The following is a 23553-nucleotide window of genomic DNA, read 5'->3' on the forward strand; positions in this document are numbered from 1 at the left end:
CGAGTTAGATTTACGTGTCATTAATACACTAGCTGGGAAAAGGTGTGTTCGTTAAATCCAAATGTCCATTAAATCCGAATTTGCAGTTGTACTCATCTATATCTACGTAAGTAGATCGATCATCTCCGAATAAAATTGGATTTGGCGCCTTTTAAGGGGTGTTAGTCCACTAAAGTGCAATTAATGCAAACTTTTTTTTTTGCTTTCTTCCCAAATCTATCACCTCAAGGATTTACTCTAATTTTTCAAGAAATACAGGTGGAGCAAATCCCGAAACAGCCAGTGTTAACATTTTTATAAAATATGTCCAATCTTGAGTTTGGGGCTGCTACAATGCTGTGTTTCATACGCCGGGTGAAACTGCCGGTGGATGTTGGGGCCAAGTTTTTAAACTGGGCTTAGGGAAGGGCTGTTTGGAAATTTAACCTCTTTATTCCTATAAAGTGTTAACGATCCCCTTCTTTTTTCTCTCTCTCTCTCCTCCCTTCCCCTTTGAAATCTTATTTTTGCAAGGCAGGAAACATTTCTCACGCCTTAAGGCTGTCCCGGGAATTCCTTCACTACGGTATGTGCCTCTGAGAAAGAAATATCCAGATTTATTTGGCCTGTCAGTCTAACACCACCACTTGCAAAGATTGTGTTCTTTAATAAATTCCACCGCATCTTCACTGCCAAAAAAACCACTGTATTTACCCGAAAAGGAGACGACTCTGAATTTAGCTCCCAAAATACCAAAATACCACTTAGACAAGAGACAAGAAATTACACCCCTTTTGTTTCCTACATTCTCAGCCAAACAGGAGAGGCCTCCCATTGAAAAAAGCGAATTGTTTAAGGGAAAAAGTACATGTTTAATGACCGTTTGAAATTACAACTGACCTCCCCAGAATTATTACTGCATGTAGTCCTCGGCTAACCCTATGACCACAACTCAGCCCACAATTTCTGTCGCTAAGTGAGATAGCTGTTCAGTGAGTTTTGCCTCGTTTTAAGACCTGTCCTGCCACAGTTGTTTAAGTGAATCGCCGCGGTTGTTAAGTGAGTAACACGGTTGTTAAGTGAATTCGGCTTCCCCCTTGACTTTGCTTGCCAGGAAGTCCGAAAAGGGGATTGTGTGGACATGTCGACTGTCGTAAATATGAGTTTTACAAAAAAAGATTTTACAATACATATCCCCAAAAACCCCCCACCCCAAACCACCCCCCCTTCCCCCCCACTTCCCAGAGCTAAATACAGGGTTATAGTTAGAATAATCATATTCTAACTAAAAATTATCCATAATATAAAATTAACCAAATTCATAATGTGCTTTAACTCCCCTTTAGCATAGATACATACTAAGTACTAACACTAAAATTAATAACAATATCCCTCTAAAATCTACTCATAAGCTAAATGGAACTTTTTAGTCCCATATTTATTCTGAATATAATCTATCCATCTCCTCCAAACTGAAATATATCTTTCCTGTGAATGATCTTTCAAGCAAGCAGAAATCTTAGGCATTTCTGCAAGATTCGAAACTTTAAACACCCATTCTTCTACAGTGGGCAAACTATCCTTCTTCCAATATTGTCCCACCAGTAACCGTGCTGCTGTTATCATATTCAACATCAAATTGGTTTCTTTAACATCACAATCTACAACAATGCCCAATAAAAACAATTGCGGAGAGAACTTAATCTTTCTCTTAAAAATCTTTTGAATGTTCCACCAAAGTTTAACCCAAAAAGCTTTTATATTTCTGCAAGTCCACCACATATGAAAATAGGTGGCTTCTACACTACCACATCTCCAGCATTTAGACTGTAAGTTAGGATACATGTTAGACAACTTTTTGGGATCCAAATGCCATCTATAAAACATTTTATAAAAATTTTCTCTTAAATTTTGAGCCTGAGTAAATTTAACATTTCTAACCCAAATTACCTCCCAAGTATCCAGCAGAATTGGTTCCTGAATATTTTGTGCCCACTTTATCATACAATCTTTAACTAGTTCCATTTCCGAGTCCAATTCAATTAAAACATTATATATCCTCTTTATATGTGCACAATTTAAATCTCTAATTTGTTTTACTAAATTTTCATCTGTAATTGTGATGCCAACCTTCTGATCCAACTTCCACCTAGCTTTCAATTGGGTATATTGAAACCAAGAGTAACTTATGTTTTCTTGTCTTAACTCATCTAATAATTTAAGCTGCCAATCATTCCCTTCCAATCTAAGTAATTCCTTATAGGAAAACATATCCAAACTCACTCCCATAGATACACCTTCTATCGCGTGTCCAGGAATTCCCCAAATCGGTATTTTATAATTTAACTTATAATAATACTTTTTCCAGACACGCAACAAGGCACTTCCAAGAATATGAGATTTGAAAGCCCTATCCACCTTTTTATCATAAAGCAAATATGCATGCCATCCATATACCAAATCCCAACCTTCAAGGTGAAGTATTCTCTTATTAGTTAAATTAAGCCAATCACTAACCCATGTCAAGACCACCGCATCATAATACAGTTTCAAATTTGGCGAATCTTGACAGCCGAATTTGAGACTGTCGTAGATATGAGTCAGCTGCAAAAACGTCTGAATTTTGATCATGGGACTGCGGAGAGGCTGCAACGGTCGCAAGTGTGAAAAACGGTCGTAAGTCACTTTTTTCAGCGCTATTGTAACTTTGGACGGTCACCAAAGGAATGGCTATAAGTCCTCGACTTACGACGGATTGCTTTATGAGCGTTTGAAATTACAACGGACCTCGCCGTAGCTACTTTAGCACCTGTTTTCATAGTTAAGAGGGTCACACAAAATTAGAATTGCATTTTGTGCGTTTGGCAACCAGCTCATCTTTACAATCCTTTGCAGTGTCCCGTGGTCACGTGACCGTGATTTGCGGGGTGTGGAGGTGTGGTGTGTTTGCTGGTTTCCTGTGTTCATTTCTGGTTTCCAGTAAAAAATATCCATTGGGGAAATTAGATTCACTAAAAAATGGTCATCACATTGAATTCTGTCATGCGATGCCTCGACTTAACGGCCGTGACTTAAAATCTTAATTTTGTGCTCTGTTCTAGTTACAAGACAAGGTCCAGCCCTCCTCCTGGGTAAAATATGACATTGTTCTTGTTGTTAGCTGCGAAGTCGTGTCCGACCCCTCGCGACCCCATGGACAATGTTCCTCCAGGCCTTCCTGTCCTCTACCATCTTCTGGAGTCCATTTAAGCTCACGCCTACTGCTTCAGTGACTCCATCCAGCCACCTCATTCTCTGTCGTCCCCTTCTTCTCTTGCCCTCAACCTTTCCCAGCATTAGGCTCTTCTCCAGTGAGTCCTTCCTTCTCATTAGGTGGCCAAAGGATTTGAGTTTTAGCTTCAGGATCTGGCCTTCTAAAGAGCAGTCAGGGTTGATCTCCTCTAGGAATGACCGGTTTGATCGCCTTGCAGTCCAAGGGACTCGCAGGAGTCTTCTCCAGCACCAGAGTTCAAAGGCCTCCATTCTTTGGCGCTCAGCCTTTCTTATGGTCCAACTTTCACTGCCATACATTGCAACTGGGAAGACCATAGCCTTGACTATACGCGCTTTTGTTGGCAGGGCGATGTCTCTGCTTTTTAGTGTGCTGTCTAGATTTGCCATGGCTTTCTTCCCCAGGAGCAAGCGTCTTTTAATTTCTTGCCTGCAGTCCCCATTTGCGGTGATCTTGGAGCCCAGGAAAATAAAATCTGTCCCTACCTCCATTTCTTCCCCATCTATTTGCCAGGAATTGAGAGGGCCGGATGCCATGATCTTGGTTTTCTTAAGGTTGAGTTTCAACCCAAGTTTTGCACTCTCCTTCTTCACCCGCAACAAGAGACTCTTCAGTTCCTCTTCAATGTGACATATGCATTCATTTTATTTTATATTTTTTTCGAATGTATTTGCTGTCCATCTCCCAGTGACGGCAACTCTGAACTTTAGGGAATAAAGAAAGAGAGAGAGAGAGAAAGAGAAAGAGAAAGAAAAGAGAGAGGGAGGGATGGAAGGAAGGAAGGGAAGGAGGTAGGGAGGAGAAAGGAAGGAAGGAAGAGAGAGAGAAGAGGAAGGGAGGAGAGAGATGGTGGGAAGGGAAGTAGGGAGGGAGGAGAAAGAAAGAGAGAAAGAAAGAGAGAAAGAAAAAGAAAAGAGGGAGGGAGGAAGAGAGATGAAGGAGGGAGGGAGATAAATTGGATAACTGGGAAACGGTGTTGCTTCTTAACCATAGCCCAATCGTGACTAATGTAGAATTAAATCATCTCCAATTAATTAACTTAAGAATTGTCTGGCTAGGTCTAGGACTAATCTACCGTCCAAAACAGCTTGGAAAGAGGCATTTGAAAGGTTCCTTAATTTTTTTTTCCGAACTGGCAAGTGAGGATTTACACCCTCCGAAATTTCAGACGCTGAGTCAGTCAGCAGTTAGAGGACCAGGAGCAGCAAAAACATTTTTCTAGCCAGCTGGCAATTCATCCTTTTGTTCGAGGAAAAAGGATAAGAAACGCACAGCCGTCCATCCAGCAGGCTTTTTCAAACCAAGTTCTGCAAAGCCTGATCTGGTCCTGTGAGAGGTTAAGGACCCAAAGGAGGAGAAAAATGCATGCAATTGTCCGTTATTATCCACTGCAGCTTTCAGTAGGGCCCACAGGTCAAAAAAGTCAAGATGGCAGCCACAAGGGCGCCTATCTTTTTGTTGGCGCAAATTCGGACCCTCTGTTGCATCCGCCATCTTGACATTTTGGACCTCCCTGGCGTTTTTCTCGAGAAAAAAGAACCCCATTTACTGAACACTGATTTGTTTGGCTAACAACTCCTGATTACTGTACAGGCAGTCCTCGACTTTCAGCTGTTTGTTCAGCGGCCGTTCAAAGTTGAAAAAAAGTGATTGCGGTTTTTCAGCCTTCGCGACCTTGGCAGCGTGGGATCAAAATCCAAATGCTTGGAAACTGACATGTACTTACGACAGTGGCAGCCTCCCCCACGGTCACGTGATCAAAATTCAGACCCTTGGCAACTGACTCATATTTATGACGGTTGCAACATCCCGGGGTCGTGCGATCCCCTTTTGCGACCTTCGGACGAGCAAAGTCCATGGGGAAAGCCGGATTCTGTTTAACGACCGTGTTACTGACTAAACAAGTAGAGTGCAGTGATCCACTTAACAACGGTGGCGAGAAAGGATGTAAAATGGGGCAAAACTCACTTAACAGCTGTCTCGCTCAGCAATAGAAATTTGGGGCTCAGTTGTCGTAATTTGAGGACTAGCTACAATGGGGGAGTTCATAATTTGAATTTTCCTACATTGGAAATATGGCTTCTGCGTTTCCAATCAGTTGCGTTTTTTCTACTGAACAGCAAGTGGAGGAACTTTTTTCCCCCCTCCCAAATATTTTATTGATTTTTTTAAAAACATAAATCACTGAATAGCTGGTAAACAGTGTGTTTGCTTGGTTTACATTTGTAAAGAAAAATCATTAACAATTGGTTTCTATAATCCATAATCCACATAGTACATTTAGTTGATTTCCCCTTTTACCCCAAATTCTCTTCGCAAACCTTGAAATAATAATAATAATAATAATAATAATAATAATAATAATAAATATTATTATTATTATTATTAATAATAATAATAATAATAATAATAATAATAATAAGAAGAAGAAGAAGAAGAAGAAGAAGAAGAAGAAGAAGAAGAAGAAGAAGAAGAAGAAGAAGAAGAAGAAGAAGAAGAAGAAGAAGAAGAAGTTGTTGCAAGGGACCTTGGAGGTCATCTAGTCCAACCCCCTGCTCAGGCAGGAAACCCTATACCATTTCAGGCAAATGGCTGTCCAGTCTCTTCTTAAAAACTTCCAGTGTTGGAGCATTCACCACTTCTGGAGGCAGGTTGTTCCACTGGTTAGTTGTTCTAACTGTCAGGAAGTTTCTCCTTAGTTCTAGGTTGCTTCTCTCCTTGATGAGTTTCCATCCGTTGCTTCTTGTCCTGCCTTCAGGCGCTTTGGAGAATAGCTTGACTCCCTCTTCTTTGGGGCAGCCCCTGAGATATTGGAACACTGCTATCATGTCACCCCTCACTCTTCTCTTCGTTAAACTAGACAGACCCAATTCCAGCAACCGTTCCCTATATGTTTGGGCCTCCAGCCCCCTAATCATCTTTGTTGCTCTTCTCTGTACCCTTTCTAGAGTCTCGACATCTTTTTTACATTGTGGTGACCAAAACTGGATGCAGTATTCCAGGTGTGGCCTTACCAAAGCATTGTAAAGTGGTATTAGTACTTCAGTTGATCTTGATTCTATCCCTCTGTTAATGCAGCCTAGCACTGTGTTGGCTTTTTTGGCAGCTGCAGCACACGGCTGGCTCATATTGAAGTGATTGTCTACTTACTCTACTAGGACTCTGAGATCCCTCTCACAGTTACTACTATTGAGCAAGGTACCACCTATACTATACCTGTGCATTTGATTTTTCCTGCCTAAATGTAGAACCTTACTTTTTTCACCATTGAATTTCATTTTGTTAGCTAGTGCCCAGTGTTCGAGTCTGTCCAGATCCTCCTGTATTTTAAGCCTATCTTCTGGAGTATTGGCTATTCCTGCCAGCTTGGTGTCGTCTGCAAATGAAACAGTTCTTATTATTTTGAAAAATAACAGTTACATACAGTATATGATTCTTTTCCCTATGTTCCTAGAAATAATGATCACATCAATATAATATTTCTTTTCTGTCTAATCATTCTGGTTGCCTCATCTTATATCCTGTTACAGCCCTTATTTTGATTTGTTTCTCCTATAAAGGTCAAAGTATTCTTGCTGGTTAGGAGTTTCTCTACAGTTAATTACATTTAAAGATTTAAATCCATTTTTCCCGTATAAACCATCTCAACGCTTTTACATTTCTTAAAGAATGTGTTAAAAAACAGTAAAGAAAAAGAAAAGAGAGCAAGAGTAAAGAAACATTAAAAAGTAAAATACTACTTAAAATATATATTCCTCCTAAACTAATATATATTTTGGGGACAAAACCAAGGTAGTCCTTTTTCTGAAAGTTGAAATGGAAATAAATGGCAAACACAAGTTTCGCCCTCTTGCCAATTTTTTATGGGTAGAATTTTGCCTCTTGATTAATGGTTCCATTTTTAAAATAAAATAAAATTAAGAAGTTCCAGAGCCTAAAAATTTTAAAACCCTCTGCCCTATAAAATGATTGCCGTGCTTAAATGTCAGAGCATGCACAGTCTTATTGCGTTGAGGTAACCCAGGAGTAAATACAGTAAACAGTGGTTTGTGTTTAAATGTGGTTTATTGTACAGTGTCTACAAATATACACTAGAAATAATATATACATACACACACACACACACACACATGCTGTATACGTAGTCATTCAGCAAACTCCAATGTACATATATACATATATAAAGGTAAAGGTAAAGGTTCCCCTGCACATGTGTGCTAGTCATTTCCGACTCTAGGGGCCGGTGCTCATCTCCGTTTCAAAGCCGAAGAGCCAGCGCTTGTCCGAGGACGTCTCCGTGGTCATGTGGCCGGCATGACTAGACGCCAAAGGCGCACGGAACGCCGTTACCTTCCCACCGGAGTGGTCCCTTGTTAGATGTTTTGTGCCAGCCATGGCAGTTACCCAAAAAGGTCATCAGATGGAAACAAAGAGGCTTCTTTGCTTCCACTGATGAGTCAGGGGTCCCAGGCCCCTGCAGCCCCATTGGCGAGAGTGATTTATGGTTAGGGAGGGGCTGAGACCCCCCCATAAATACCTCTGCTCAGGGGCTGCTCTTTGTTCTTTCTTTCTCTCTTGCATGCTCTATCATACAGCCATGGATGCCTCCATGCCATATAGCTCTTTCTATATAATCTATCGATGAATAAAGCTTCATAATGATTGCATCTCTGCATCCTGCCTCTTTTACTTGGAAGCACCTTAACGATGCATCGATCTCTCGTGAGTTCATCTTACATCCCTATTTTTCTACTTGCATTTTTACGTGCTTTCGAACTGCTAGGTTGGCAGAAGCTGGGACGCGTAACAGGCGCTCACTCTGTTACGCGGCACTCGGGATTCGATCTGCCAAACTGCCAACCTTCTGATTGACAGGCTCAGCGTCCTAACCCACTGAGCCACAGCGTCCCTATATACATATATACATATACATACACACACACACACACACACACACAGAGTCATTCAGCAAACTCCAATGTACAGCAATCACAACAGTCAAAAGGACTAGAGAGAGGAAGACTCCAGCAAAAAACTTCCCTTTTATACTCAGACTCTTAAAGGGATACATCCCTTTAAGAGTCTGAGTATAAAAGGGACACAGACACTGCTTACTCTTAAAGGGACACAGACTCTGCTGAGTCATTCCTATCATTGCATCATCCTATCATTGCATCATCCACCTTTACGTAAGCTGTTCAGTTATTAAATTATTATCCTGACATTAAAAATTGCTGCACAGGTTTTGCTTGAGTTATAACTGTTCATTTAACAGTGGATCGAAGTCACAACGGCCTCATAAGAAGTGATTTATAACCTGACCTTAAACGTATGACTGTCGTGCCACTCCCATGATTGCAATTCAGGTGCTCAACATTTGCGATCAGTTGCAAATGTCAATTGGGAAAGCTGAATTCGCTTAACAACGGTGTGACTATCTTAATGACCATGTGATTCTTTTAACGACTATGCTGTTTTGCTTGACGGCTGCAGTAGAAACGGTTGTAAAATCACGTGGTGACTCATTTAACATCTGCAGCATTTTGTTACCCCAATTATGATGGTAAGTCAAGGGCTACCTTTAAAATATTAGAACTGTGACTGACTCTAATCTCTTCTTAAAAACCTCCAGTGTTGGAGCACCCACAACTTCTGGAGGCAGGTTGTTCCACTGGTTAATTGTCCTCACTGTCAGGAAATTCCTCCTTAGTTCCAGGTTGCTTCTCTCCTTGATGAGTTTCCATCCGTTGCTTCTTGTCCTGCCTTCAGGTGCTTTGGAGGATAGCGTGACTCCCTCTTCTTTGGGGCAGCCCCTGAGATACTGGAACACTGCTATCCTGTCCCCCCTCGTCCTTCTCTTCGTTAAACTACACATACCCAATTTCAGCCACCGTTCTTTGTATGTTTTAGCCTCCAGTCCCCTGATCGTCTTCGTTGCTCTTCTCTGCACCCTTTCCAGAGTCTCAGCATCTAAACGTTCCAGGTGTTCGATCACTTTGGAGGGCAAAGGACAAGGAGGAAAGCTGGGCCTGGGTAGGACGCCATTTTCTGCCCTGGTTTGAGGATGGCTGGGACAGATTCTTCTCTCCCCCAGACCCAGGCAACGAACGGATGGCGAGGAACGTCCTGAAGTACGAGAAGCTTTTGAGGAGGGATCGGGAGGAGGGCCAAGAAAGGATCCCTTTGCAGAGACCCAACGTGACCCACCTGGAGACGCGAGACGCCTACGAGAAGCTCTGCCAGAGGCTGGGGGCTCAGGTGGGCGAGCCGTGGAGGCCTTTTTCTGAGGAAGAAGCACGTAGCATTTAGAGGGGGACCAAAAGTGATGTGGTGTGTGTGTGTATATAGGTAGGTAGGTAGGTAGGTAGGTAGGTAGGTAGGTAGATAGATAGATAGATAGGTAGGTAGATAGATAGATAGATAGATAGATAGATAGATAGATAGATAGATAGATATGAATATATGTCTCTGCAGGTGTATGTGTAATCTGCCTTTCCCAAGGAAATTCCCATGTTCCATGCAACTCTGTTCCCACTTTATCCTCACCAACACAAGCCTATAAAGAGAAGATCTTGTCCAAGTCTTGCTTGGCAGAGATTTTACTTAACTAATTTCCTTTCTTTCTCTCTCTATCTCTCTCTCCCTTCCTCCTTTCATCTCTCTCCTTCCTCCCTCCCTCTTCTTTTTCTCTCTCTCCCTTCCTTCTTTTCTCCTCCCTCCTTCCTTTCCTTCCATCTCTCTTCCCTCCCTCCCTCTTTTCTTTTTTCTCTTTCTCGCTCTCTTCCTTCCTTCCTCCTCCCTCCTTCCTTTCATCTCTCTTCCACCCTCCCTCCCTCTTCTCTTTTCTTTTTCTTTTTCCTCCCTCCCTCCTTCCCTTCCCACCATCTCTCTCCTCCCTCCCTCTTCTCTTTCTTCCTTCCTTTCTCCTCCCTCCCTCCTTCCCTTCCTTCCATCCCTCTGTTTTCTTTCTTTCTTTCTTTCTTTCTTTCTTTCTTTCTTTCTTTCTTTCTTTCTTTCTTTCTTTCTTTCTTTCTTTCTCTCTCACCAATAAGGCAACTGTTGTGTAGTGAGTTCGTTGCGCAGGAAGGAAGACGAGGCGAGTGAGTTCAGCAATGGTCACGTTTATTTGCTTGCAGGATCTGAACTGAGGAACTGAGCTGCAGCCTGCAGCAATTTCTAGCCTGGCCCCTAGGTGGCAGCCAATAGGTTTAAAGCAACCCATTGCCCCCTAGGGGCAGCCAATAGCAGCACTGGAGACGGGGTGTCTGAGTTGCTGGGAGCCGTTAGCTAGCTCCAGCTTACGTGGTGTTACAATTAAGCCCAATACATAACAGCAACCCTGACCCTTAAAGACTTACAACACGGGTCTTCCGGCTCCAACACCTTCCCCGTTCTGATTGCCTTGCCATTAGCTTGCCAGTTCCTTGCCAATTCATTTCTAACATGTTTTCTAGTCCTCATGAATCTCCCAATCGACTCACCAAGGACCTTGAAACAGAGTCTCCAAGAAGCCAGGAAGGGATCAAACCTCCTTTCCCAAAAAACCAAGCTGGTGGTGTAAGACACCCTCCAACGTGGCTTGCTGACAGACTAGAATAGATCCAATAATTCAGAGGCATCCCCAGAAGAGGGGGTGGGGGTATTAAAGGCAGGTCGAAGTTGAAGTCCACCTGTACTCATGTTGCCCAGATGGAGAAACACTGCGTTAGATATTTTTTTATTCTTATTCTTATTCTTATTGAAGCCAGCCCGGCGTCCTCACCTTGCAGAGAGAAGGGTGGCAAACACATTTAACCAACCCATAAATCCTAATGATTTTTTTAAAAAAATAAATAAATAAATAAATAAATAAATACGTTGCTTTGCAAAACGGTCCCGCTTTGTCCCGCTCTCCTTTCAGCCAGCTGACGATCGGCTCTCTTGCTCCTACGAGACCAACCGGAGCCCTTGGCTGATGCTGCAGCCCCTGAAAAAGGAAATTTTGCACCCGCGGCCGGAGGTGACCCTGTACCACGACTTCGTCAGCCCATCGGAGGCGGAGAAGATCAAGGCCCTGGCGGCTCCGGGGGTAGGCGGTGCCTTGGCGGGCCGGTCTTCTTTAGCATTTCTCCCGCTGTAGACCTGGACTTAACGACCGCAATGGAACCCCCCCAACATTTAGGCGGCCGAGTGAGAAATTTGTGGAGCGCGTTTTGCCGCACTTTACAACGGTGGCTAAGTGAATCCCTGCCGTGGTTCAGTTAGCAACACGGTCCTTAAGCGAATCCGGCTTCCCACCCCATTGACTTGGCTCGTCAGAAGGTGACCAAAGGGGAGCACATGACACACACACCCCGGGACCTTGCAACTGTCATAAGTACATGCCAGTTTCCAAGCATCATTGAGGACGTGACCCGGGGGATGCTGCAGCGGTTGTAAGGGTGAAAGACGGCCCTAAATCCCTTTTCTGGGTGACGTCGTAACTTAAGAGTAGTCAGTAAATGAACCGTCCCTTTCCCTCTCCTTCCTCTCCTCTCCTCTCTTCTTCTCTCTCCCTCATCCCCCTTTTCCTCCAGTTGCAGAGATCCGTGGTGGCTTCAGGAGAAAAACAGGAAGAGGCCGACTATCGGATAAGTCAGAGGTAAGATGGGTGGACTTCAACTCCCAGAATTCCCCAGCCAGTAATTTCTTCCCCTTTTCCTTTTTCTCCTTCTCTTTCCTCCCTCCTTCCCTCCCTTTCTCCTTTCCTTCTTTTCCTTCCTTTTTTCTTCCTTCGTTCTCCTTCTTCCCTTTCCTCTCCCCTCCCCTCATCTTTTTCTTCCTTCCTTCCTTCCTCCCTCCCTCCCTCCTTTGCTTTCCCTCCGTTTCCCTTTCCCCTTCCTCCCTCCCCCTCCCCCATCCTTCCCTCCCTCCATTGCTTTCCCCCCATTTCCTTTTCCCCTTCCTTCCTCCCTCGCTCCCTCCCTTCTTTCCATCTTTTTTCTATTCCTCCCTCCCTCCATTTCCTTCCATTTCCCCTTCCTCCCTCCCTCCCTCCCTCCCTCCTTTGCTTCCCTTCCTTGCTTCCATTTCCTTCTTTCCTTCCTTCCTCCCTCCTTCCCTCCCATCTTCCTTCCTCCTTTTCTTTCATCTCTTTTTTCTATTCCTTCCTCCCTCCCTCCCTCCCTCCTTTGCTTTCCCTCCATTTCCATTTCCCCTTCCTCCCTCCCTCCCTCCTTCTCTCCTTTCCATCTTTTTTCTATTCCTCCCTCCATTTCCCCTCCCTCCCTCCCTCCCTCCTTTGCTTTCCTTCCATTTCCATTTCCCCTCCCTCCCTCCCTCCTTGGCTTCCCTTCCTTCCTTCCTTGCTTCCATTTCCTTCCTTCCTTCCTCCCTCCTTCCCTCCCATCTTCCTTCCTCCCTTTCTTTCATCTCTTTTTTCTATTCCTCCCTCCCTCCCTCCTTTGCCTTCCTTCCATTTCCCTTTCCCCTTCCTCCCTCCCTCCCTCCCTCCCTCCTTGGCTTCCCTTCCTTCCTTCCTTGCTTCCATTTCCTTCCTTCCTTCCTTCCTTCCTTCCTCCCTCCCTCCCTCCCTCCCTCCCTCCTTCCCTCCCATCTTCCTTCCTCCCTTCCTTTCATCTCTTTTTTCTATTCGTTCCTCCCTCCCTCCCTCCCTCCCTTGCCTTCCTTCCTTTTGCTTCCCCCCTCCCTCCTTTCCTGTTCTTCCTTCCTTCCATCTTTCCTTCGCCACCCATCTCAGGGTCTACGAGAATGGGCGGCTGACCCCCTCCTCCCCTTCTTCTTTCCCCTTTTCCGTTCTCCCGCCATCTTTGGGAGGTAGCCCTAGCGGGCTGCTCCTGGATGTTCTCCAGCCATTGTTTCGAAATGAGTCCTTCGGGAGAAGGGCGGTATACAAATATAATAAACTTAAACTTAAAATCCGGCCTTTTTTTATTTTATTTTTCCTTCCGGCACCCCTTTTTTTTCCCTTTCCTGCCCTGAGATGCAAGCAGCCCGTCTAAGGGGACGGCGGGATTTGCACCCCCAAAAGTGCCCCAGCCACACCTTTCCTTTGCACCTCTTCAGCCTTCCTGAATTACCTTCCACGTCTACCTTGTAAAGCCCGTCGGGTTTTTCCTTCCCTATGAATTTATTTATTTATTTATTGCATTTATTTATTTTATTTATTGCATTTTATATACCGCCCTTTCCCTGAGGACTCAGGGCGGTTTACAGGGAGTTAAAAAATCAACCATAAGCGCCATTAATCATTTCCCGGGAAGGTCTGTCTGCGCTGAAGGGGGAAATGACTGCAGACGGCCTCTTGAAAAGCCAAGAAAGTGTGTGTGTGTGTGTGTGTGTGAAAAAAAAACCCCACATACAGTATCAAGTTGCTATAGTTGCACCACATCCCCCTAAAATATGTTTCATGATCTCACTGCTGAATTTTGCAACGGGCAGAGGGGGGGAAAAAAACACACCAAACCTTTAAATGCTTCTCCAGCTGGGGAAAGCAGTTAACTCTTCTCTGGCCTCGCCTGCTCTGTAGAAAGAAGGAGATCTGGGCTGGATCGCCGGATCTCAGATTGGAATTTGGTCCAGTTGAAGCCATGTCAATGCTGATTAGCAATACAGGTGGGGATGGCTGTTAGGTGGAAGTTTGTTAATGGATGCTTTCAGATTTTTATTATGGTTATTTTGTGTGTGTGTGGAAAAACTGCTTCTTCTGCACCCCGGTCTCTTTCTCCTCTTTCTTCTTTCTTCTTTCTCCCTTTTTTTCCTCTTTCTCCTTCCCCCCCTCCTCCTCCCCTCTTCCTCCTCCTCCTATTCTCTTTCTCTTCTACTCCGCAAACCCCCCTCCCTTCTAGCCAGTGCTTTTTTTGTAAAAGAAAAAGGTGCCGGAACTCACACATGTCATACAATCCGCCTTGCCCTGCCCTACAAGGTTCCATCCAAAAAAGGTGCCGGAACTCCGTTCTGAGCGTTCTGTGACAAAAAAGCCCTGCTTCTAGCCCTGATGATGTTACCTAGTTGGGTCATGAAACGTCTGCAAGAAAACCCCCTGGCTCAGAGAGCAAAAAGGACCCTATAGTTCTTCTCTGTCACCAGTCCTTCTGCTTCCCCCCTTCCTCTCCTTCTCCTCCTCCTCCTCCTTCTTCATCCTCCTCCTCCATAACCCCCCCTCCTTCTAGCGCTGATGATGTTACCCAGTTGGGTCATGAAACGTCTGCAAGAAAACAGCCAAGCTCAGAGAGCACCAAGGACCCCACAGTTCTTCTCTATCACCAGTCCTTCTCCTTCTTCCCCTTCCTCCTCCTCCTCCTCCTCTTCTTCTTCTTCTTCTTCTTCTTCTTCTTCTTCTTCTTCTTCTTCTTCTTCTTCTTCTTCTTCTTCTTCTTCTTCCTCCTCCTCCTCCTCCTCCTCCTCTTCTTCCTCCTCCTCCTCCCTCCTCCTCCTCCTCCTCCTCCTCTTCTTCTTCTTCTTCTTCTTCTTCTTCTTCTTCTTCCTCCTCCTCCTCCTCCTCCTCCTCTTCTTCTTCTTCTTCTTCCTCCTCCTCCTCCTCCTCCTCCTCCTCCTCCTCCTCCTCCTCCTCTTCCACAAACCACACTCCCTTCTAGCACTGATGATGTTCCCTAGTTGGGTCATGAAATGTCTGCAAGAAAACCACCCAGCTCAGAGAGCACCAAGGACCCCACAGTCCTTTTTCTCCTTCCTCCTCCTCCTCCTCCTCCTCCTCCTCCTCCTCCTCCTCTTCCACAAACCACACTCCCTTCTAGCACCGATATTGTTACCTAGTTGGGTCATGAAACGTCTGCAAGAAAAGCATCAATCTCAGAGAACACCAAGAACCCCACAGTCTTCCTCCCCCTCCCCCTCCCCACCTTTGATTAGAGTTATGGATTAAGTCAGAATAGCAGAATAACAGAACCACCAATTTGGAAGGGACCTTAGAGATCTTCTAGACCTTATACTATTGTGGAGAGATTCCAGCCTCTTCTTGAAAACCTCCCGGGTTGGAGCACCCACAACCTCTGGAGGCAAAAGCCGTTCCGAGTCATTAAATTGCTCTCTGGTGCATCCCAGTTGTGTTCACTCACTGTCGGACTGGGGCTGTTGCTGGATCTTTTTTCAGTGCTTGGCTGAAAGACGGCGTGGATCCCGTGATCGGGGCCTTGGGTCGGCGGGCTGCGGCCTTAACCGGCCTGAGTATCCAACACCCTTACGCAGAATACCTCCAGGTGGTCAACTACGGGTTGGGAGGCCACTACGAGCCCCACTTCGACCATGCGACGGTGAGTTCAACCTGTTGCAAACCGCTTGCCTGTGAAAACAGCCTTTCCCTCTTCAGATGCAAAAATAGCCAGGCTTGATTTATAACCAAAGATTTTCCCGAAAAGGGAAGAAGAAAAAGGAAGGCCAGCGGGCTGTAAAAAACAGAAAGATATCAGGAAGCGCCAGGCTAGGAACCGGGTGACTGGAGAGTTCTAGTTCTGCATTAAGCATGAAAGCCAGCTGGAGGAGTTTGGGTCAATCACTAGGAGGTGGTGAGTTCTAGTTTTGCCTTAGGCATGAAAGCCAGCTGGGTGACTTTGGGCCAATCATCTTGAGGTGCTGTGTTTTAGTCCTGCCTTAGGCATGAAAGTGGATTGAGTGACTTTGGGCTAATCACCAGGAGGTGGGGAGTTCTAGTCCCACCTTAGGCATCAAAGCTGGCTGTGTAACTTTTGGCCCAATTACACGAGGTGCTGAGTTCTAGTCCCGCCTTAGGAATAAAAGCTGGCTGTGTGATTTAGGGCCAATCACCAGGAGATGGGGAGTTCTAGTCCTGCCTTAGGCATGAAAGCCAGCTGGGTGACTCTCTCAGCCCAACCTCTCAAGGTTGTTGTGGGGAAAATAGGAGGAAGAAAGCGTATTGTGTATGTTCGTTACCTTAATTATTATTATTATTATTATTATTAATAATAATAATAATAATAATAATAATAATAAAGGTGGGATAAAAAAAATAACGGCTATGTTGAGAATTGACCCATGTAGACAAACAATACAAGCATTGTAAACTCCATTGAATGGCTGATCTTGCAAAAAGCTGCTCCCAATAAAAAAAAATCTCATTTTTGTTCCCCTTCTGATTCAGTCCAGAAAAAGCCCCCTGTATCGGATGAAATCTGGAAATCGAATAGCTACATTGATGATCTATGTGAGGTTTTAATCTATTTCTTTCTTTCTTTCTTTCTCCGGTATACGTAGCAGACTGAGGGGTACAAGAGATTGCTGAGGGGAAGGCCCACCTTCACTCTGTCTCTCATCACTAATCTATTCTGTATTCCTATCCTATCCTATCCTATCCTATCCTATCCTATCCTATCCTATCCTATTCCATTCCACTCCATTCCATATTTCTATTCTATTCTATTCTATTCTATTCTATTCTATTCTATTCTATTCTATTCTATTCTATTCCATTCTATTCTATTCCTTATTCTATTCCTTATTCTATTCTATTCTATTCCTTATTCTATTATTCTATTCTATTCTATTCTATTCTATTCTATTCTATTCTATTCTATTCTATTCCATTCCATTCTAATTCCATTCCATATTTTCTATTCTATTCTATTCTATTCTATTCTATTCTATTCTATTCTATTCTATTCTAGTCTATTCTATTCCATTCCATTCCATATTTTCTATTCTATTCTATTCTATTCTATTCTATTCTATTCTATTCTATTCTATTCTATTCTATTCTATTCTATTCTATTCTATTCTATTCTGTTCTGTTCTATTCCATTCCATTCCATTCCATATTTTCTATTCTATTCCATTCCATTCAATTCCGTATTTCTATTCTGTTCTGTTCTATTCATATACTTTGAAAGGTGTTTGGGGACCCCCTGATATGAACGAACCCCCTACTGTAATTAATGTTGATTGTGTTAACATACAACCCAGCCACCCCAACAAGGGCTACTGAGACTAGAATTGTGAATTAGAGCTAGGAGTTGTGGGGACTCCATCACGGGAGCTTTTCAATGAAGATTGGGCAACCATTTGCCTGGAATGGTATGGGAACTCCTGGCTTGGGCAGGGGGCTGGACTAGAAGACCTCCAAGGTCCCTTCTAGTTATTCTAGGATTCATCCTTTCTGTTGCCTCTTTTTGCTTAGTTAAGTTCAGTAGAAGCCGGAGGATCGACTGCCTTCATTTATGCAAATCTGAGCGTGCCGGTTGTGAAGGTAGGAATTTCCCCTCAGCTGGTTTTCTTTCCGACGAGTCAGAACCCAACTTTGTTCTCAGATCTGCTTCCTGGCAAAAATGTCCCTATCACAACAGCCAAATCATTCGTTTGTTTGTTGATTCACTCGTGCATTGATTCATTCACTCAGTTACTCATTCATGCATTCATTCCCTCATTCTTTGCTCATTCATTCACTCATTCACTCTCACTCACTTATTCACTGATTCACTCACTCACTCATTCACTAATTCACTCATTCTTTGCTCATTCATTCTCACTCCCGTTCACTTATTCACTAATTCATTCGCTCATTCATTTATTCACTAATTCATTTATTCACTCTCATTCACACAGTCACTAATTCATTCGCTCATTTATTTACTCTCATTCAGGCACACATTCATTCATTCTGCTCCTTCATTCACTCACTCATTCACTAATTCATTCACTCTCATTCATTTACTCATTCGCACATTCACTAATTCATATGCATTCACTCATTCTTTGCTCATTCACTAATTCACTCATTTATTCATTCACTCACTCACTCATTCCCCAAGTCTCTCATTAATACATTCACTCATTCTCTGCTCATTCATTCACTCACTCATTCATTCACTTATTCACTAATTCACTCACTCATTCACTCATTCTTTGCTCAATAATTCATTCATGCATTCACTAATTCATTCATTCACTCATCTTACTAATTCACTCTCATTCACACACTAATTCATTCATTCTTTGCTCATTCAGTCATTCACTCATTCATGCATTCACTAATTCACTCATTTATTCATTAACTCACTCACTCATTCCCCAAGTCTCTCATTAATTCATTCTTTGCTTATTCATTCACTCTCATTCACGCATTCACACCCATTCTTTGCTCATTCATTCACTTTCACTTATTCACTTTCACTCATTCATGCATTCACTCATTCTTTGCTCATTCATTCACTCATTCATGCATTCACTAATTCATTCATTCACTTTGCTCATTCATTCACTCACTTATTCACTCTCATTCATGCATTTACTAATTTACTAATTCATTCATTCATTCACTCTCATCTTAGTCACTAATTCATTCACTCATTCATGCATTCACTAATTCACTCATTTATTCATTCACTCATTCCCCAAGTCTCTCATTAATTCATTCACTCACTCATTGATTCACTTATTCACTGATTCATTCACTCTCATTCATTTACTCACTCATTCATGTATTCACACTCATTCTTCGCTCATTCACTCACTCATTCACTGATTCATTCATTTCATTCACGCGCTCAGTATGCAGGCCGTCCATCTCCCCTGTGACTCTTACCTTGACATTTTCCAACACCCCCCCTCCTCGTCCCCCCCACACGGGTTGGGGGCCACTTCCGTGTGGACAAATCCCACCCACCCACCCCCAGCCTCTTCCCTTCTGGTCTCTTTTGAAGAATGCGGCTCTTTTCTGGTGGAACCTGCGTAAGAACGGCCATGGGGACGAGGACACCCTCCACGCTGGATGCCCAGTCCTGGCCGGAGACAAGTGGGGTAAGCAAGTGGGGGTGGGGCTTTTCCCATTCCCCCCCCCCCCACACCAAGACCTGTCTTGCTGCAGCTACGGAGGAAACGCTGCAGATGGCAGGACTTTGCAAGCTCAGACGCCCTCCGATACTTTGCTGGGGAGGCTAGGGCCCGATAAAGCTTTGCCGGCGCAGGCGGTCCTGGACTTACGGCCACAACGGAGCCCCAAGTTTCTGTTGCTAAGCGAGACCTTGGTGAAGTGAGTTTTTGCCCCATTTTACCATCTTGCTTGCCACAGTTCTTAAGTGAGTCCCTGCAGCTGTTAATGTCCTGGTTCCGACAGATGAAACTCTTCGAGGCGTTGTTTACCTTAAAGAATCTTTATTTGAGGAGCATAGCATCGGCACTAACACAGTCGAAGCCAAAATCTGGGTTCCCCTCCCCTGAGCACGTAGTATCAAACCACAGTTCCCTCTTCCAATTAACAGTCATAAATCACTTTCCCCAATTAGTTTGAAATGCAGGCTTCCCCTCCAGTTCTCCAGCCCAATTCTTTTATCCTCTCTTATTTCAATAACCTTGGTTCTCACGCTAGGTTCAGCCTTGTTATGTCTAGCTAAACTCTCGTGCACCTTCCTCCCCCCAGCATCATTTAACTCTAAGAGTAATTCTTATCACTTAACAACCATCTCTCTTAGTGACAGAAATTTTGGGTGCAGTGTAAAGCCGAGGACTGCCTGTTATAACAATACAAAATTACACCTGGTGTAAATGATAATGAGGGCCGCTTTGCAAATGGGTGGGACGTATCTGCGCCTTCCTGATCCCTCGTGGGCCTCCTCTTTCTCTCCCCAGTGGCCAACAAGTGGTTCCACGAACACGGCCAGGAGTTCCACAGGCGGTGCAGCACCAACCCAGAGGACTAGCAACCCCCCGCCCCCCCAGGCGCTCTGTGAGGGCGTGAAAACAATGAGGATACGTCTTGCAGCTGGGTTGGGAATGCGCAGAGAAAATCTGAACATCTGGCAGATGCCTGGAGGCAGAGATGGCTGGAGGACCAGCCAGGCAGAGTCAAGGCGGGTCCGAGATTTATTTATTTAACTTGAGGACTAGCAGGTTGGGGGGAAAAATAAAGTTTGGGCTGCCGGGGAGAAGCACACGCTTGGGTGTGCAAGGTCCCAGAAGTCTCCTTGCCACAATCGCCACAATCCCGAGACAAGGGATGAGAAGAGCCGAGGAGCTGTTGGGATATTATGGGATGTGGGCCCCAGTTGCGGAAGTGGGTAGAGTTAAGAGCTCGACTTACGACGGAGCCCCGGATTTTCATTGCTGAGCAAGACAGCTGTTAAAGTGAGTTGCGCTCCGTTTGACGGCCTTTTTTTGTTAGGTGAGTTATGCAGAGAAGGGCACCTTGGTGGCCTCTGAGCTTGGTTGTTTTCTTGCAGACGTTTCGTGACCCAGCTAGGGAACATCATCAGTGCAAACTCCCCAGCCTTCTAGCACTGATGATGTTCCCTAGTTGGGTCATGAAACGTCTGCAAGAATACAACCAAGCTCAGAGAGCACCAAGGACCCCACAGCCCTCCTCTTCCTCTTCCTCCTCCTCCTCCACAAACCCCCCAGTCTTCTAGCACTGATGATGTTCCCTAGTTGGGTCATGAAACGTCTGCAAGGAAACCACCCAGCTCAGAGAGCACCAAGGACCCCACAGTCCTCTTCCTCTTCCACAAACCCCCCAGCCTTCTAGCACTGATGATGTTCCCTAGTTGGGTCATGAAATGTTTGCTAGGAAACCACCCAGCTCAGAGAACACCAAGGACCCCACAGTCCTCTTCATCCTCCTCCTCCTCCTCCACAAACCCCCCTCCCTTCTAGCACTGATGATGTTCCCTAGTTGGGTCATGAAACGTCTGCAAGGAAACAACCCAGCTCAGAGAGTACCAAGGACCCCACAGTCCTCTTCCTCCTCCTCCTCCACAAACCCCCCTCCCTTCTAGCACTGATGAGGTTCCCTAGTTGGGTCATGAAACATCTGCAAGGAAACCAACCAGCTCAGAGACCACCAAGGACCCCACAGCCCTCCTCTTCCTCTTCTCTGCAGACCCCCCTCCCTTCTAGCACTGATGGATGTTTGGGTAACGAAGCGTTTGTAAGAAAATTAATGGGTCAACTTATTTCCTGTAGACTTATTATATACATTATATTATTAGTTGACATCTTATCGTCTGTAAGAAAATAAAATGGGAGGGGAGGGTCAACTTATTTTCCAAAGCACCGGCAGGCAGGGCAATGGATGGAAACTTAAGCAAGGAGAGAAGCAACCTGGAATTAAGGAGAAATTTCCCGACCGTGAGGACAATCATCCTTTGGAACAGCTTGCCACCAGAAGCTTCATCGCTGGAGTTTTTAAGAGACTGGGCCGTCGCTTATCTACGTGGCTTGAGCAGGGGGCTGGACTAGAAGACCTCCAAGGTCCCTTCCAACTCCGTTTTTTTTCTCTTATTCTGAACGATTTGCCTTCAGACGTTGTGGCCGCTCCATCACTGGAGGTTTTGAAGAAGAGACTTGGGACACTCACTGGTCTGAAATGATGTACGGTTTCCGGATTCAACAGGTGGACAAAAATGCCCCAATTCACTCTGAACATCTGGCTGGACCGTAATATAAATAAAACACAAACAAACACACACCACCAAACCCACAGACTTAATTTGCAGATTCTTTTCCACTTTCTTTATTTGAATTCAACACATACCCCGGAAAAGAAAAAAGAAAAAAAAAAAGGTTTGGCCACCAGAAGTGAAGAACAGGAAAAACAAGACTTTGGGGCGGTGTGTGTGTCTGTGTGTGTGTGTCTGTGTGAGTGTCTGCCACCAGCCCTGAATCGTGCCTCTTCAACAACACACACACCCCCGATTTTTTTCCCCCTCCTTCTTCCCAAACGAGGAAGCAAAGCGTTGATGGGTTTGGAGCTGTCGGGGCTGCGATGTAGGAAACATCTGGAAACCTTTTGTGGCTGCGAAGAAAAATGCGGTTGCATTCCTGGATCTAGAAAGAGGGTGTGTGTTTGGGGGGGGGGGGGGAAGAGACAGCTTGATGAAGGATTAGCAAATGATTAAGCAGCCAGAAATTCACCAGGGGCAGCTTCCATTCCTGCTCGTGTGGCGCCAGACTTCATAATACAGCGTTGGTCAACCTGGGCGGCTTTAAGACGGGTGGACTTCAACTCCCAGAATTCCCCAGCCAGCTGGCTGGGGAATTCTGGGAGTTGAAGCCCACCCGTCTTAAAGCCGCCCAGGTTGACCCAACAGTGCAGACCCAGAAAAAAAAAACAATTTGCAAGGAGTGGCCTACCCCAGCCTGCCACTTTTCAAACGTGCTGGGCTCGCAACCAAATACGGTGGCTAGCAATTTTGGAAACTGCGCACCGGGTGCGTCTGGGCCAGGCGCCCCGTTTGGGAATGCCGCGCCCTTCCTGCTTGGAACAATCCAACCGTGGCGGTCTAAAAAAACGTGGCTACTTACAGACGAGCAGAGAGGGGGGCGAAGCAAGGAAGGTCTGCCGAGAATATATATATATATACTTTTTTCCAGGCCAACATCCACGACTGGCAGCCGGGGAGCGGTAAGGAAGAGACAAGCCAGGATCTGCGATGATCAAACTCGAAACTCGTTGTTTTTTTTCTTTCTTTCTTTCTTTCTCCTTCTTTTCTTTCCGGGAAGGACAAAGGAACCAGGATGTAGTGTCGGCGGGGGGTGGGATGGGGGAATGGAAAGCCGAGTCGGAGATGCGATTTGTGTTGACGGGTTCGGAGACCGGATGACGGGAAGGAGACGGGACATGCCACGGGGCGTCCGATGTCGGTTTATTTACAAGAGGCGCAGAAGGGACCGTCGGGGGGTGGGTGGGTGGGTATTAACAAGCAGGAAAAACACTGCGAAGGAGCAGAAGAAAAAAAAAAGGGGGTGGATGTCAACCTCCAGCTCAGGTATCCGAATCAAAAGTCCAGGATTATTATTTTCATTTCCGTTCCCAATTCTGCCCTTTTAATCTAGGTTTAGGTTTTAGGTTTATTCAATTTCTATACCGCCCTTCTCCCGAAGGACTCAGGGCGGTTCACAGGGCATATATCTTTTAATTATCTTTTAATGTTTGTATTGTTGTTTATATTTATGCCCTGTGAACCGCCCTGAGTCCCTTTGGGAGAAGGGCGGTATAAAGATCTCAATAAATCTAAATCTAAAATATATAAATAAATAACAGTACAAAAATTAAAAAGAAATTAAACCAATGCCCAATTAAAATACAATGACAATAAAATAGGAAATAACCCGTTAAAAAAAAAACCCTCCCCATCTAGAAATATGTTCAGCGTTCTATATTACATAGCACCAACTCGCCATTTCCATATCAACCCAATCCGTGAAACCCAAAATCAAAGCATCATGTTTGCCCTCCTCAAGCCCAAAGTCCAGAAGCGCTCGCCGAGCGGTTGGCACAAAAGTACTTGCGTCCCAAAAAAAAAAGTCGCTTTAGCCCTCTCTGCCAATTCCTTCGCCTTTTCCCCCAGGCTGGGAAACAC

At 44.8% G+C, this 23553-nt stretch overlaps 2 protein-coding genes across 3 annotated transcripts in view; one reads left to right on the forward strand and one right to left on the reverse strand.

Moving 5' to 3' along the window:
* Nucleotides 1-20445, forward strand: part of P4HA3 (prolyl 4-hydroxylase subunit alpha 3) — a 29022-nt gene extending 8577 nt beyond the window's left edge. Inside the window, exons 5-13 of the mRNA XM_083362144.1 lie at nucleotides 514-565; nucleotides 9345-9508; nucleotides 11151-11318; nucleotides 11806-11870; nucleotides 15342-15501; nucleotides 16347-16409; nucleotides 17379-17447; nucleotides 18901-18997; nucleotides 19826-20445. Of these exons, the coding sequence (XP_083218270.1) occupies nucleotides 514-565; nucleotides 9345-9508; nucleotides 11151-11318; nucleotides 11806-11870; nucleotides 15342-15501; nucleotides 16347-16409; nucleotides 17379-17447; nucleotides 18901-18997; nucleotides 19826-19896 (909 nt within the window). The 3' untranslated portion in view covers nucleotides 19897-20445. The remainder of the gene's footprint in view (nucleotides 1-513; nucleotides 566-9344; nucleotides 9509-11150; nucleotides 11319-11805; nucleotides 11871-15341; nucleotides 15502-16346; nucleotides 16410-17378; nucleotides 17448-18900; nucleotides 18998-19825) is intronic.
* PPME1 (protein phosphatase methylesterase 1) overlaps nucleotides 14966-23553 on the reverse strand; it is a 38962-nt gene continuing 30374 nt past the window's right edge. Inside the window, exon 14 of one of the 2 annotated variants that reach the window (XM_083362150.1) lies at nucleotides 14966-15633. In XM_083362150.1, the coding sequence (XP_083218276.1) occupies nucleotides 15474-15633 (160 nt within the window). In that variant the 3' untranslated portion in view covers nucleotides 14966-15473. Of the gene's footprint in view, nucleotides 15634-21676; nucleotides 22906-23553 lie in introns of those variants that run through there. The other variant, XM_083362151.1, reaches the window with a different exon arrangement.

The sequence above is a fragment of the Vipera ursinii genome, assembly GCF_947247035.1.
Source record: "Vipera ursinii genome assembly, chromosome: 4".
Classification (NCBI taxonomy): Eukaryota; Metazoa; Chordata; class Lepidosauria; order Squamata; family Viperidae; genus Vipera; species Vipera ursinii.